Source organism: Aptenodytes forsteri, unplaced genomic scaffold (assembly GCF_000699145.1).
Source record: "Aptenodytes forsteri isolate BGI_AS27 unplaced genomic scaffold, ASM69914v1 Scaffold164, whole genome shotgun sequence".
Lineage (NCBI taxonomy): Eukaryota > Metazoa > Chordata > Aves > Sphenisciformes > Spheniscidae > Aptenodytes > Aptenodytes forsteri.
Window position 1 is genome coordinate 3,447,311 of NW_008795527.1, and position 16,386 is coordinate 3,463,696.

The window sequence follows — 16,386 nt, forward strand, 5'->3', positions numbered from 1 at the left end:
CCCTGGCTGCTCAGACAATTTCTTTGTATTCCTCCCAGGCTACCTGTCCTTGCTTCCACCCTCTGTAGCCTTCCTTTTTGTGTTTGAGTGTGTCCAGGAGCTCCTTGTTCATCCATGCAGGCCTCCTGGTATTTTTCCCTGACTTCCTCTTTGTTGGGATGCGTTGCTCCTGAGCTTGAAGGAGGTGATCCTTGAATATTACCCAGCTTTCCTGGGCCCCTCTTCCCTCCAGGGCTTTGTCCCATGGCACGCTACCAAGCAGATCCCTGAAGAGGCCAAAGTCTGCTCTCCCGAAGACCAGCGTAGTGAGCTTGCTGTGCGCCCTCCTCGGTGCCCTAAGGATCTTGAACTCCACCATTTTGTGGTCACTGCAGCCCAGGCTGCCCTTGAGCTTCACATTCCCCACCAGCCCCTCCTTGTTGGTGAGAACAACGTCCAGCATCGCACCTCTCCTCGTTGGCTCCTCTGCCACTTGGAGAAGGAAGTTATCATCGACAGATGATCTGATAGATCCTTCAGAAAACACCATTTTCCAAGGTTACAGATACTTATAGTTATGGATTAACACCAAAAGCTTGACAATTACAAAAAAAAAAAAAAAGAGCCTATGAAAAGAACAGTAATAAACATTCTTTCTGTTTTATCAGACATACGTACCATGTCTGTTAGTGAGCATAGTGTTAGGAATTATTTTAGCTGTTATCGCAAGACATTGCTATATACCAACATTTTAAAAATCTTCTCTATTTTTCAAGTAGAATCAACTGATTTATTATTTACACCAGAACTGTATATAAATTACATCCTAACACTCAGGAAAAAAAGCTTACAGAACTGACTGTCAGTGCTGTATATTGTATGTCAATAATTAACTTTTTTTCTTTTTTTACTTTTGGGCAATGTTGGTGGGGGATTTTGTTTCACTTTATCCAAATTTATTTTATTCACTCAAATTTATTTTATTCACTCAAATTCTTTGGCGAGAGCCATCTGAATGCTTCTCCACATGTGGCACTTCTAAATAATTCAGTCATCTGATCGGGAGAAAGCATCCAGAAATCTTTTCTGAAGAAAATGAGTTTCTGGTTTAAGAAGAAGTGGTAGACATAGAACCCAGCTGTGTTGGAAGCCTGTTTCCTGCCTAGTTCCATTCAGCACTATAAAATTCACAGTTTCACAGCCTCCAAGTTCACAGATACTTTTAAATAAACAAGGAAATAACAGCACAAATGCTTATGTGCAGGGTGCAATATTACCATGTTACTGTAATCTGAAGGATCGTATGTTCTCTTTCTGAAAACTTCACAGCTTTCCAGAAACTCTTCATTCATTCTGCAGACCTGCTCACTTAAAATTTTCCCCTTGAGTCCATCAAACTCCAGCTTTTCCAGCTTTTGGAATTCCAACATGTTAATGAAAATTTCCTAGATCAAATGAATAAAAATTAATTAACAGTCTGCCTCTATAAAAACCAGTAACAAACCTGATGTTTGAGATGGTTTTTGCCTCATTTGACCTTCTATCTTCTGGTGTGGCAGAATGAGAAGTTAAAACCTATGCCATCTTAAATAATTAATATGAAAAAAAAGTGGAGGAGCAACAGGTAATTCCAGCAAGACTTTATCCTGGTTGAGTCACTTATAGGATTAAACCACAAGTGGAAACGAATTGTCCCATAGAACATACAAATTTAACTCCATTTTAATTTTATCAGATTAAGTTAAAAAAGGCCTAGATAAAAAAGAGCAAGCACTACTAAACACATACTTTTGTGTATAAACACGATTTATTATCGTAACACAAAATGTTGCTATGAAAATTAAATATAAATCTTTCTCAGAGGAGTAAAATTGAACCCGCTTTAACCTCCTTTGTAATGTGTGCCAAAATAATTTCTGTGGTCTCTGATTTCACTTGAATGAAGTTAATTGTTTTATGCCCCAAAGGGATAAAAATAACTGGTTCCTTCCGTGTTTAGAAACGTGCAACACCTATTCTCTTCAGGAGCAAACGAGCCGCGGGTTCCCCAAGCAGACTCCTGCCGGACTGCAGACCCCTAGGCTCAGTATTATGATCTACAAAGACTTAGCTGCCACCTCCCCCTGAAGGGACCTGCTTGCACAGGGCTGGGCTCTCTGTGGGACCGTCTGATTGTCAAGAACCACGACTGTCAGCAAGAGTTAGTTCATGTGCCATGGCTGTACGTGATGCCTCTGATGGGCACATGCAGCCACGCCTGCAAAACTGCTGGCACAGGATGCTGTTCCTAAGCACCTACAACTGCTCCCCAGCCAGAGCACCTCGACCTGTCTGTCTGTCAACGGACAGCCAAGAGCCAATGCATTCACCCCAAATCCCTTTCAGAGATCGCTCTGGCAGGCACTGTCAGACACCGTAAGACTGGGTTTCCGACTCTCTGATAGTATTTTAAAGGGGTGGGATGGGGAGGCACACTAGCTAAATAACTGCAGAGCTAAAATACCTCGTTTCCCAGCTCAGAACCCAAAAGTGAATCTCCCACTTCCCAGAAGGGCACCCTCATCAGCAGCCAGTCTAGATTCCTACCGCAACTGTTTCCAGGCTCACAAAAGCATAAAAGAAGTCCCAGAAGCAGGAACCAGAACCTATGACCGCTCCCATCCTATACAACAACCCTAACCCCAATATTAGAAAAATATTCTACACTCCTTTTCTGACCTCAGATTTTTCATCTTTTCTTGCTTGTTGGCACAGATGTAAAAGGAGAGGTGAAGAGTATTCTGTCTCATCCAAGGACTAGCTTAAAACACCACATTTTTTCTAGCTGTAAACACATGACTCCTCCTCATGTTCTTAGAAAAAAACAGATGCAGGTGCCATGCTCGGGAGAAAGTATGAGCCATGGGCTGCATATGAATAGTAGCACTTGACTCAAGCAACTTTCAAAATCCTAGAAAAGGCTGGGTTTAGGAAACATGTTTGTAATTTTTCTTACTGCTAATACTAGTCTGCTCTTTGCACAGCATGCAATGTTTGCATCCTACCCAACACGCCTAATTCTTCCTATACACTGTAATTTTGCATTCTGGATATTAGAAACCTGAGTCTTGCTGTCTGTATAACTGAAAATAGCCCATATTTCTCAGATACTGTATTTATCCAGCAATATAGATTATAAGTAATACCTCAATCTTCAGTAAGCGGTGGAGGAACATATCAAATCTGAAAAACAACATCTCAGATCTGAAATCCCATGGTTTAAATTCCTTGCCACAGGTGAAGTAACTTTCCAATCTGTTTCTGTAACTAAAGAATGAAGCTTAAAGCTTTTTAAGGTAGTTTTAGCTATTTTCACATGCTCCAATGCTTCTTCAGTTTCTCCTTTGAAAAGATTTTCTGGTGAAAGATACAACCTAGACTAGAATGTAAATAAATGAACAGCAGAAGAAAAAGTTTTTAAAAAGTAACTTTTTAAAGTGTAGCCATGACATCAGTCATAAAGTTACTTTCCACTTTATATATGAACACAAAAAATAATATATATGTTTTAAAATTGTTATCTCTAACTATTCTCGTTTGTCAATTATCTCATAATAGAACTCTCACTTTTGAGATGCTCCCATAGTATGTTCAACCTGTTACAAATCCCACCAGCTAGACTGACCCTTACGTATCGTCTTCTGTACAGTGAACATTCAGGAAATAACAGAGTAAAAGGACTTTTCCCCCCCCAGTAAAAGTGATATTGGAAATGTATTCACCTCTTTGCCATAATACCTCCATAGCCTTTGGGTACTAATTCTCACATAGCATATGTTGTGCCAGCACATACAGAAGTGCCAACACAAGTCCTTCTAGGTTTTTTCATTTAGTAAATTAGCAGAAGAGGGCTTCCCCCAAACCCAGAATGAAACCTAGGACACATATGTGCCTAGCGTATAATTCTGGACAGGAACATGAATAACCTGAAAGAGAGAACCAGGATCCATAAATAATGCTGTCTGCATGTAGTAAGGTTTGGGCGGAGGCGGGGGGGGAGAGCAATGATGAGGACGGGACTATACGTTGTTTTTTGCTGTTCTTACTTCATCAGTTTATCCCAAACCGTTATAACTTACATTTATTACAGATTCACATCAAACACTTGATATTAATTTCTTTAATTAATGCAATGCAAGTAGGGTTGGCAGGGGAGGGGTGGGGGAAATAAAAACCTTTTCCTGGTCATAGTTCTCATTCTATTTCCCCCCTGCCATATTCTTCTACTTCATACTGCCACCCCTCCTAGGTACATCTTGCCCTCTCTTTCTCCCAGCCTTACAAACTAAGAATTATATACGGCTCCATCCAAACCTTTTGGCACCACTCCAAAACCTGCTATTTTGGGCTGAGACCAGAATGCACAAGTTCCATCCTTCATCAGTGCTTGCCTTCTAACAGAGAGCAATAATTTGCCAGGCATTCAGATTAATTTCAATGAAAGTTTTACGTTAGCCTGTTAACGTCCAGCTTAAACGCATGAGGAAGGAGACGGTGCAAAGTCAAAGAAGCAGCAAATGGGGCCTTGCCATATATAACAGATGTCTGACAAAGTAAAAATAAACAGGAGATCTGATAGCGTAGTGCTGTGTGACATGGGAAACACAATGGTTTCTTCAGATCAAGTTCCTTTCCCAAGCAAATCTAAGCACAAATCCAAGCATCCAGCTCCCATCCTGCGAGAGAGAGGATTTCTCCAGTGCACAGATGTTCACGCCACAGTTTTTTCCCCTGCAAAAGAGTGAAGTATCCTGTACCCACTCACCACTTCAATACTGCTGTAAGCCTGTAACAGAGAAAGCAGATTTACTCCTCCAGGTGCTCTCAGGAGGCTCCTGTTCAGTGACAGCCCTGACCCGGGAGTAAGCATGACCGGGGAGTTGTTTCTTGCAGGAGAAGAGAATCTGGTTGCTTCTCTCACTCCCTGGTCACAGGTCACCCTGGAAGCTGCATACTTGTCCCCTCAGGCAGGGGAATTCAGGGAGGGTGCCCACCTGCTGTTCCTAAGGGAGGATTGTGGTGGCCATTTAGAAAGTACAACAGGCTGGCTCTGAAGGGAATTTTCCTGTTTCTTGACCAACAGAAGTACCTCCAGAACCGTGAATTCTACAGAATGGCTTTGCTCGCCAACATTTAGAAGTTCTCATACTCCTACCAAAACAGCGGGTTTCACTGGAAGCACAGGGAAAGCTTATTTATGACAGGAGGACAGAAAATGCATCAAGGTGGCTCATTCACAGCTGGTTTGCAAACCCTGTATTTTCCTGATTTGCATAGCTCTTACCAGCATTTTGCAATTCATGAAAGGAAATACCTACCAAGAAATGTGGTAAGAAAAGAGGTAGCAAACTTATACCAAAAGGAGGAGGATAAGGAGCATCAACCCAACCTGAAAAGGTTATATGGCTTCTGAAGAATAGTTGTCTTTCACTAGACAAGAAACATATTTGATGCTTAAATACACAGTATATGAATGGTACAGCTGATGACTAATTATTCAGTTCAACTTCAAATTTAATAATCTAATACTGGTTGAAAGGATCTATAATGTAATTATGGTGTTTATTAGACAACTAACAGACAGATTGAATCCATGTCTTTCTTATTGGTGTACTGCATAGCAACTAAGATTTATTTATTAGGTACTTAAGTGGTTTACTACCCTTACTTGAAGCTACCTGGTCAATAAGCAGACTGCAAAATTCCTGCAGCAGAACTACTATTTGTGCAGGCATGCTGTAGAACTTGGAGTGGCTCCATATCAGGCAGATGGTGTGAAATAAAGGTGGGATTAAATTACGGATCTTTGGGAATTCCATCTCCCGAAAGAGCTGAATGTATTTTTCCAGTAGTCTCAGATACAGATCAGTATCTTGGGCTTCTACAAGTGCTGTAAAAATATAAAAGGGAAAAATGCTACAGCTTAAGAGATGATCATTTCCAAATTAACGTAGCCTCAATGAAGAATGCAAAGTTATCCTGTACTTATTTGAAAGAGAAAGATATGTAGGTTTTAGTGGCATGTTACAGCCAAAGTTTGCTTATGAAACTGCACAGCGGCTCTGCAAGTGGATAGGATGGCTCCCATTCCACTGCTGGTAGGTAAGGATGCTTAACAACTTTCTATAATCAGTCTGTTGTTCCTCCCACTGCTGCCAACCGGACTGAGGAGAAGCAGGAATCATTGCAGATACCCAGGTCATTGAAATGTGAAATTCTGCCTTGGAATGAAAGAAAAACATTCTGAAGCCTGCAATCATTTTAGAGACAGGCCAGGTCTGATCACAAGAGGTCAAATGATAATCTGTTAATACTGCTGACTAATCTGGCACCAAGAGGAAAGTGCATCTTGATGTTCTGGAAAGGGCTGTGTGCTCCACTGCACCTTCCAGTGTTATGTTCAATGCCTTGGTGTTTTTCGTCAAAGGGGGAAAGGACTCCACGTTTGCTTCAAGCTGGATGTTCAACAAACACTGACAACTTATTTCTTTTCATAGACTGTAGAGGCTTGTGCTATTTTGCCCTTCAGCAGAAGGCACAACAGGCATGCTCTGGGCTGCTGCTGGCATGGGATGACATGGGAAGGATTCACACTCATACAAGCAGTTAGCTTTGGGCTCTGTTCAACGTAGATAAAGTCTGTTCTTTTACTGCTCAAAACTTCTATTAAAGTGAAAGTTGCAGAGCAATGCCAGCCTCTACAGGTGGCAAGGTCCTGGTGAATAATGTCTTTCCATTGCCTGGTAGGTACTCCATACATCTCTGGCCTCAAAAGTTCAGAAGAGACCTGAAAATTTTTGCACTGTCACTGTAGACTATTTGTTAACTAAAGGCACCTGATGAACTATAGAAGTTTCAATCCTTTCTTCTAGTCATACATCAGCAGAAAAACTGTTTAAATATATTTCAATTCACTAATACAAAATTATCGCCCCCATCAAGAAACTAAAATTAACCACTGGGATTAAGAAAAAAAAATGTAAATGTGTGAGTACTTTAAGGTTTTATTTCAAAACTTTAACAGCGATCTTTAACCATGAGTAAAATAGGCAAGACAATACTTGTGAGTGTAAGCTGTTTGCAGAGCTAGTATCTCCTAAACTGAATAACACTATAGAAGAAGCTGGCATTTTATTATATTCCATTAAAGTTTAATTTTCATATACAAAGTAGTATATTAGCTAAATATTTCTTTATTGCTAACTGCCTTATTTAATTTCTTTTAGCAGCAGAATTTATCTATCTACATATTTACTGCAGCTAAAGAATCGGAAACAATGCTGAAAAAATGCACATACTAATTGATTTTGCTACTGCTATATCTCTCACCTATTTTTATGACAGGAAAATTATCCACATAAAGTTTAAAAAAAAACCCAAACGAGCCAGGTCAGCACACAAAGGAGCTTGATTTAACATGTATATGCCCCTGCAGCCCTGATATATCTCACCATCATGACTTACGCTGTTATGTCAAGACAAATTATAGATTATTCTGTAACACACACATATAAGCACAGACAAAATATACATCTCATTCATTCTACCCTTACCATCTTCTACTTCCTTGAAAATGTCCTGAGAAGCAGGATAATAGCTGCTTTCTTCGGCTTTTAAGATCTTAATCATTTTTTGAACAACAGGACTCTGAAGCTATAATTTAACAAAGAAGAAAGCAAGCAATTAAAGATCATGGTCACCTGTCAAAGGAGTAGAAAGAGTAGAAGGGAGAATTCAGGCAACTTACAGTTGCACTCAGAGAACTAATGAATAAATATGTCTCAAGTCTACTAGCAGATAAAGGCTGATCCATGCCAGCTGAAATCCATGGAAAGGCCCCAAAAGCTTTCAGTGGGGAATGAACTGGGCTCTTCATAATGCTCACTTACCTGACATCGCAACATCGCTAACAACAAGCATGGAAGAAGCAGAGGATTAAACACAGCCCCCAACAACATTTCATATTTGGAAAGTAAATAACCTTGCGCATCTTTTTCAATTGAAAAGAGCTGTTTCACTCGTAACAAGCTATGGTTATTATCATTAAACAACAGTATCAGTTTCATAGACAAATTTGGCAATAATTTCCCGAATATAAACTTTGTTCTCAACCTCATTTTCTCCAGAGTTTGAGAAATGTCATGGGAAGAAATTTAGAAAAGATGGACAAGAACAGCAGAATTCCTTACGGCTACATAGCCCTTCATCACTAACTTTCACTGTCCTCTAATGTTTAACTCTGCTTTTCTTTGGTAACTTATGCAAAGTCCGATTACTTTGGGAAACCACTAGAAGCTATTTGCAAAAATAAAACAACAAAAAAATCATTTTGGTGTCTCATTTTTCAGAGTGCATGGGGAAAGGCAAACCAAAAGAAAGTTCTCCTTGATGTTTATAGTAATACCTGAAATCACTTACTTGCTTATTTATATAGAAAACATTGTCTTTTCTTGCTTTCCAGAAGTTCAGCTCAGTTTGGGGGTCTGGATGAAGGCCATGCAGAAGAGGTTCAGCAGAATCCCTATTCACAGTGTCATGAATCTGATGTGACCACCTAATAACCATTGATTCAATAGCATGTAGTACTGCCCTGGAATTAGGATCTTGTCTGCAAAATACGAAAAAAGCCCCTGAATTTCAAAGCAAGTACTGTACTGTGATAGTACAGAGCTCTTCTCCCCCCACCCCCTTTACATTTAAGGATGAACAACACTGAAATTTGGAATTTAGTTCTGATAAGAGGAAAATCGTAAGAAAAAAACCCTGAAAACAGAGCTAAAAAGGCTGTTTATGAAGACACGGATCACACTTTCAGATGTATTTACTATTCAGAACCATAGCCAAACGCCCTCTCAGTAATTATTGGCAGCAGATCCTTTGAACAGTTCCTTGCAATTATTCCAGATGTGAAAAATCTGTATTTCACTGTTTAATTTTCTAATAAGTAAGTTACATGGTAATTTGGTGTTTGGATGAACGCTGATAGTTAACATAAATATTAAGTAGATTTTATTTAATATATTTTTTATTACATTTTGCCAGTGTTTACAAAAAGAGGAACTAACAACACACAGCAAAGCATTTTAATAACGTATTAATGGAACATTAAAGTTTACATTCTCCCTTTCACACTTTATTTTTTTCCCTTCAGTCCTTTCGTTTAAGCTAAATTCATCTGTTGTGCCTCAGTTTTAGCTCCCTACTTACTTACACTATTCTGCCTGGTACACCTGCTTCGCTGCCATGACATAAGCAAGGAGCTGACCCTGACCAGGGCCTTCAAAATCATTTATTATTGACAGGATTATAAATCTCTGCTTATCCAACAACTGATTATAAATCATGTCTGTACACAGTCAGTCCTAAACTGAAATCAAGACTTTGGTTTACTTAAACTGTGAGCTCTCTGGGACATAGCTCATATTATCGCTGTTTCTATAGGTAACAGATGCACATCCCAATGATTAGTGCCACGCTCCTTTTTGATTCCATCCTTTGAGATGAGTACTAATCTCAGCGAGAACAATCAGATGCCTTTTACGATAAGAGTTCAGTTCACATTAAACACTCAAGGCAACAAAGAAGTGCAATCTATTGGAAACACATTTAAAAGGTAATTCTACAGAATAACCCTATTTTGTACTCTGGAAGCATAGCTTCATGTGATTCAAAATCCTGGTAACTCTACAGACAGCTTAAGTCTTGCCTTTGAAATTAATAAACCCAAAATAGAAATTCTTGGAAATTCATGTTTTCATATGACAGAGCAATTACAGTGTTTAAAATATATTAATTGCACATAAAATACTTTAAAACACCTTTCGGTGCTTAGAAAAATGGAGTAATAAAAATATTATGTTTGGAACACTAAGTATTTAATTACTTTCTTGTTAATGCAATTTACTACCAGTTTACATCTGAGACTAAAAGCCACCAAAAGCAGTGTGCTTTTTGCCTTTATTTCCCCCCCCCCTCCTGTGTTGCACAGGTCACACAATAGTCTTTCCTTACTTATTTTCAGCATATATTTGATGCAAGTCAGTCTTTGCTGCACCTGTGGGAACAGGAAGATGAGTTCTTCCTGACATCAGTCCTTTCATAATTTGTGTTTTATTTTTCATGATTTCCACATGATGCTCCATATCTTGGGAAACACAACCTGGCCAGGACGTATGGTTTTCCTTATTGCTTAGAATAGGCACTAACACCTGGAGGCAAAGCGGGAGAAGTAACTTTACAAATCAGTAGCAACAGTAACTTGGCTATTGGTGGCATACTGCAAACTGCTTCTTTAAATCTGAGAACAAGCTAACCCAAGCCACACTTGTCAAACTCACAGCTATTTGAATCAAAATCAGCTTTATATTTTCTTTTTCTATCAACATAAATATGTACTTGAATTTCAGTCAGATTGTACTGTAGATGGAAATTATGTTTTGGGACGGTATTATTTCTCAGTCAGCTGAAATACTGAGCAGCTTCCGAAACTCAGAAGAAGTTTACACCACTTTTATCAACTCTCTCCTCCTTCCCTCCCTTATCTCAAAAAATAGAACGAGATTGGGAGTAGGGGGAGAGGGGATCAGGCATAGTTTCATATGACCTATACCCAGTATTTTCCTAACAGGAGAAACCAATCCTATTAGTAGCACAAACCCTCCTTTCTGTGGTTTAATAGCCACTAATATATACCATTTAAAGACGGCTTACTTGCAGGCTATAAACTCATATTTAAAATCATTTCCTAGCAACAGGCACCTGCAATAGCCTTTGGAAAGATATTTTTTCTGTGATGCAAATGCATAACGCTGATTATTAATTTTGTTCCAGTTCACACACTTATTTTAAATCCTTCAGCTTCTTTCACTACATAAACATTTCCTAACTTCTCTCCACTTTTTTTCTTAAACCATGTCAGTAGAGAGTTCTGCTCGGGAAAGCACGTAGGAACTTGAAGTATGTTACTATTTGTGCCGTTACACTTAAAATTAAGCACATGCTCAAATCAAAGTACTTTGCTGAACCAGGTCCAAGCCATAGACAGATTAATTAAAACTTCACGCCAGCATCCCAAGTGAGCTAAGTCTTGGAGGAATGTCTTCATCAGTGTATGGGCTTCAATCACTTCAGGCCCTCATAAGGCTCGAAGTATTTTATTACCAAACATCAAAATCGATGAGTAACCTTTGAGTTACAGAATTCAGGGAGATGGACCCTTGCTGTGAACTCAGTTTTAGGGCCCAGTGCAGCTAAAGATGTGCTGCTACATCCATACCACGTCCCATGGACTCCTCTCTGTGCCAGAGCGATTTACGAACAAAAAACTGAAAAATAACAGAAAGGGAAGCAATAAGGAAAATAGTGATGCAAGACTGCTCTTGCACAAGCAGTTACAAACTCGAGGTTCACTTTTAGGGTTCAGTGTTGCTTGCTTTGACAGTGAAGACATGAACAGCGCAAGAGCAGCCTCAGCATACCTGTTGCTTTGCAATTGTTACTCAACTGTGATGTGTAAGAAAGTGGGTAAAAAAATGAGCTAGAGAAGCTAGGATGAACAGCACAGTGCTTCTGTTTATCTGTTTTAACCATCAGCCCTCTCCCAAGACCTAATTTATTAGGTCCTGATAGAGTAACGAACAGTTTCTTCAGCACTTTGAAGCTCACACTCCTCCACCCAAGCCTGCAGCTGAGCACCGCCAGCTGCTTCAGAGCAGCGGAGCCCCGCTCCCAGGGCAGCCTTTCCTCCGCTCCTAAAAGCCTTCCTGAGATCTCTCATGTGGGCCAGTTCCCATCTCATCTGTGAAGAGGGCATGCCTTACACTGCTTGTATGCTCCCTAGAGACTCGTAAGGCAAACATTAATTTAATGAGTTCATTTGTGGCTTTATGAAGGAAGTTACGCTCCCTTAACATAATAAACCTCTTAAACGTCCCAAACTTCATAAATCTGATATGGTTTGGGTTTGCTCCAGTACAGAAAAGAGGAGCAAAAGTGACATTTTGGGGGGTTATTCTTCTGTTGTTGAACACTGAAGTCAGGGTATGAGATGTCACTGGAGTTTAGAGACTAGATTTAAATATCACGGCTATAAATGAAACTCCTTGTGTATATACTGAGCAAGCACTAAATTCATGTCAAAAACTCTAAACTTTCATTTGTCATTTAGTCTCTCCTTTGCAAAGAGCTTTAAAATACTTTAATTTTAAGATAAATTTTTAAGCACTTTTTGCTGAAGACTTTTTTTTTTTTTTAAAATAACACAGATGAGCAATACATGAAGACTGCAGTTATGAGATATTTAAGTTAAAAACTTTAGCAGGTGCTACTGCTGGGAAATTTTGGCTTCTCTCTGCAGAATATGCCAGTTAAGTAAACAGCCACAATAGTGCTACAGATACCGTTTGTGACAACCAAATCTTAAGGTATTTGTTTCCATAACGTCAAACCAAAGGAGAAATAACCCCATTCTCATTTTAAGCAGAAATACCTAAGCCAGCTGAATGCCTGTATCAGGTTTCACAAAAATCAGCTTCCTTAATAAACACAGATTTAGCAACAAACTGTGAACTTATTTGTCAACTTCCTCTTCTCTTTTCTTTATGCTAGTCACGATTTGCTCTCAGTCTTCTTCTCTTCCTTACTAATCTTTGAAAAAACCTTGACCTTTGCAAACTGTCCAACAGTGGATTTCAGATGCATTCAGGTTGCTGTGCTTGAAATCCTTCTCCTTTGAAGTTGGTGTGAGCTTTGTCACGGGCTTCAATCAGGAAGAGATTTACATCTCGGCAGGAGAGTTGCAGTTCTATCCCTGCCCCTATTCATAACCGCTGTCTCTCAAGATCAAACCACCGAGATAATGACCAGCCTGAATGCTGCCAGCAAAGTACTAAAAGACAGGAAGATGAAAACTATTCTTTTTGTCACTGCCATCAGTATTTATACACAGTATCTGTAATACTGCGGCATAAATGGCACACATTTATTCCCTTCTTGAAACATCACTTTTTCACAGAAATGCAGAAGTAACAACTAAAACTGCTCTGTGAAACCTGTTTGGCTGTCCTGGTCTTAAATCTGGGTTTCCTGAATTCCAACTATGGACACGAACCACTATATTGGTCTCTTCCTCAATCCAAAATTTGATCCTGGATCTGTAATTACAAAAATTTACCCAGAACTAGGGTATTTCCATTTAAAAACGTGTTATTTTGATGAGCCAACGCTTCTCAAAATTTTGGGAAAGAGTCCCACGTGATCAGGGTCAGGACCACAGGCATGACTCAGGACCTGGAAAGAACAGTACAACACTTTTACATCCATGACGTTGCCTTTTTGTACCAAGCGTAGATCCACCATCGGTTTAAAGCACAGCTTCAAATGCAACTTTAAGGGAATTTTTATCGCAAAGGTAGGAGTCTGATCTGCATTACAGTCTCTCTGTACTTTTTCTTTAAGTTATTCACATAGACTCAGCTACACTTCAAAATGCAATATTTCATGTTATTCCCAGAACTTTTACAAGACAAAAAAAAACCCCAGACCTTTTGCATCCAGCCCTAATTCTACTACACAGTGTTGTTAATAAAGCAAGAGGTTTCTATGCAACTTTAAGACATGTACACTAAAAGAAATTGCACATATATGAATTTACTTATGCCTTATTCTTTAAGACTATCTCATGTAAGTACTTGTTTTTATAGCTTAATCCTAATAACTCTCATAAGACAAGTTTTGAAACCCTGTATACGAATCTCTTATGATTTGCATTTCAGAAGCAGCACAATTTTGGGAAGACTGGTAGAAAAATAAGTACTACTTCTGTTTCTTACTACCTTCTTAGGAGCTTTCCTTCTTTATGAGCGGTAAAAGCCTTTAATCATGTGACTTAATAAACTGTTTTTACATCATATAGACGGCAGAGAGCCGATCTGAGGTGATGATTCCCTGTGTGCCTAACTGCTGGTGTGGTAGCTTCACCATGTCATTGCTCCAGAAGGAGAGGCGGTTAGTCATCACTGCCCACCGGCAAGTGACTCATTCCCCATCCTTCACAATGACGAACACTGGACAAGAAGTACACCGCCTATCACTGCATTGAGGATGGCTCTAGAGACCTGAGCGTAGGAAAGAATATATATTTCATGCTGTAAACAATTCAGATGACAGCAGTCACATCCATTATACAACAAGCAACAAAAAGAAAGCAAGAGCGACATGCTACACAGAACTAAGCCTCCAGCAACAAGCCATCTCTGATGAGTCTATAGAGAGTGGAGTAGCTACTTGTTTTAGCGTCACTTTTTTCCTTTCACAAGAGGTTTTTTGCATCAGTTGTCTCTGATGCTAGTTAAAATCTCATCCTTGGTTTTGCTGCTTTATTACAAGTATTTGGCTATAAATACCTCTTCCATGAACGCTACCGTATGCTCGAGTGGTATTTGAGACAGCTTCCCAAACTGAAGGTCCTTTCTGTTGTTCTCCATTCCAGGGCATTCTGTGGTCTTCCTCATAGCACTGACAGCTTTCTGCATCACCTCACGTGGCACCTGAAGCAAGTAAGATGCAGGTTATCAGTTTGACAGTGTCACTGTTGCACTACTGTTTAGACAGAATAAAGAAGATGAGGAGAGCCTCCGCTGCCCATCAGAGCTCTCCAACAACTGATGCATCACAGAAGTCAAAATCTCAGCATGTTTTGTTGGGACTGAGTGGAGAAAGCAAGATACATAAACAGGCAAGTTGCAAATCCAGAGAATGTTTTCCAGAACACCTGTACTGCATGAACGTAAATATACGCCTTAGTCTTCCTCCTAAACCTGCTTTTCCAGCTTCCCTATGGATGTTCATTGACCTTTTCCAAGCCTTTGTTAATTGTCCAAGCCTTTGGGCTTAGAAATAGGACCATGCAAATCACCTTTTGAAAACTATCCCTGGATACTCCATACCACCTTTCATCGGTGCCATATTTCAATATACATAATTGCATTTAGCCATCTATATTCTCTCCGCTCTGCCAAAAAGCCGTATATTCTCATCTTCCAGAGAGCCTGCTTTGTAGCTAACAGATGCGGAATCAGGGTCACGCTTCCAGACACCAGTGAGGTTGCATTTTAGGACATGAGAGGAGACTGCCACAGACATAACTCTGTACACATCACGCCTCCTTAAGTTAGTGGGAACCAAAAGAATATTTCCAACAGCATAATCTCACCGTAAGTTATGTATTCATGTCCAAAAATGAACTAACTTTTCAAAATCTTGTTTGCCAGAGCTCTGTATTTCATGACTTGGCGGCTGTGCAAGTTACTGTGAATTTCACTGCTTGCTCAGAAATTCAGAATCTGAATTTTCTTTGAAGCAAAATACTTTTAACCTACCTGGAAAAGTTAAAAGCCGTAACTGAGTACAGGCTGAACTGGCTGTAGCCTGGGACCATGCCGACAAGAGATCAGTTCACTCCGCCACACCAACAAGCACATACAGCATTAAGTGACCCTTATGGTTAGGTTGCAGCCCACTGAATGCCATCAGGCAGAAGGCTAAGAGGGACTGATTCAGCTCCTCAGCAGAGGAATAATCCCCTCAGAGAAGGTCAGCATGCTCCTGGCGTAGATCAGCAACCAGAGGTAAGAAGCAGCAAGAGTCCTGGCCGTAGCACAAGCATAACTTTGTCGGTAGAAGGAGAGGGGAGAGAAGGGGACCTATGCTATGTACAACTAAAGTTTTCACAAATTTTCCAGTCAGACACTACATTCATGAAAACAACTCATTTGCCACAAAGCATTTTAACCAGGACCAAGCTTTACACAGTTCTTACAGTTCTAGTTCTCAACACAGATGCCACAGAGCCAGTACGGCGCAGGAGAAATCAATGACCTTTGTCAAAGTAAATGGCACAGAAGATCTTCAAAACTACATACATTCAAGGGAGGGAAGGAAGGAGAGGACGGGAGGAAGATTGCCACTGTAAATCATCAGCATTTCTACCCCTTGGTTTCTATCACAAAGTTAAACTATTCTTAAAATGTATTCAGCTTATTTGAGAAGAGATACAGGTGCAGCCTCACGGTGATGCACAGAAGGGTTACACAAACAGTTAATTTTTGAGCCTGCTGGTCAAACCAAGAATTCGGAATCAGCTTGAGGTTTTGCCTTTTTTGTTTCGGGCTGAAACTGTATTTCACTGAGAGACGACATTCTCACCATCTTCGCTGCCGCTCGCTACGCTCTTCGGACTTTCACAATAACACAACCCTCGGAATTGAAAAAAAGAAGCACAAACGCGCTGCTTTCTCCCACTATTCACACTGGGCCGGGGAACAACAAAAACCTTCTAAATTCCCTGGAAAAAGCCCACCACGGTCCCAC

At 40.0% G+C, this 16,386-nt stretch overlaps 1 protein-coding gene across 1 annotated transcript in view; it reads right to left on the reverse strand.

Moving 5' to 3' along the window:
- Positions 1-16,224, reverse strand: part of DNAH11 (dynein axonemal heavy chain 11) — a 167,858-nt gene extending 151,634 nt beyond the window's left edge. Inside the window, 9 exon segments of the mRNA XM_019472780.1 lie at positions 1,257-1,424; positions 3,165-3,298; positions 3,301-3,397; positions 5,697-5,908; positions 7,572-7,671; positions 8,437-8,626; positions 10,030-10,226; positions 14,421-14,564; positions 16,141-16,224. Coding sequence (XP_019328325.1) covers positions 1,257-1,424; positions 3,165-3,298; positions 3,301-3,397; positions 5,697-5,908; positions 7,572-7,671; positions 8,437-8,626; positions 10,030-10,226; positions 14,421-14,564; positions 16,141-16,224 — 1,326 coding nt within the window.
- Between the last annotated feature and the right edge of the window lie 162 nt (positions 16,225-16,386).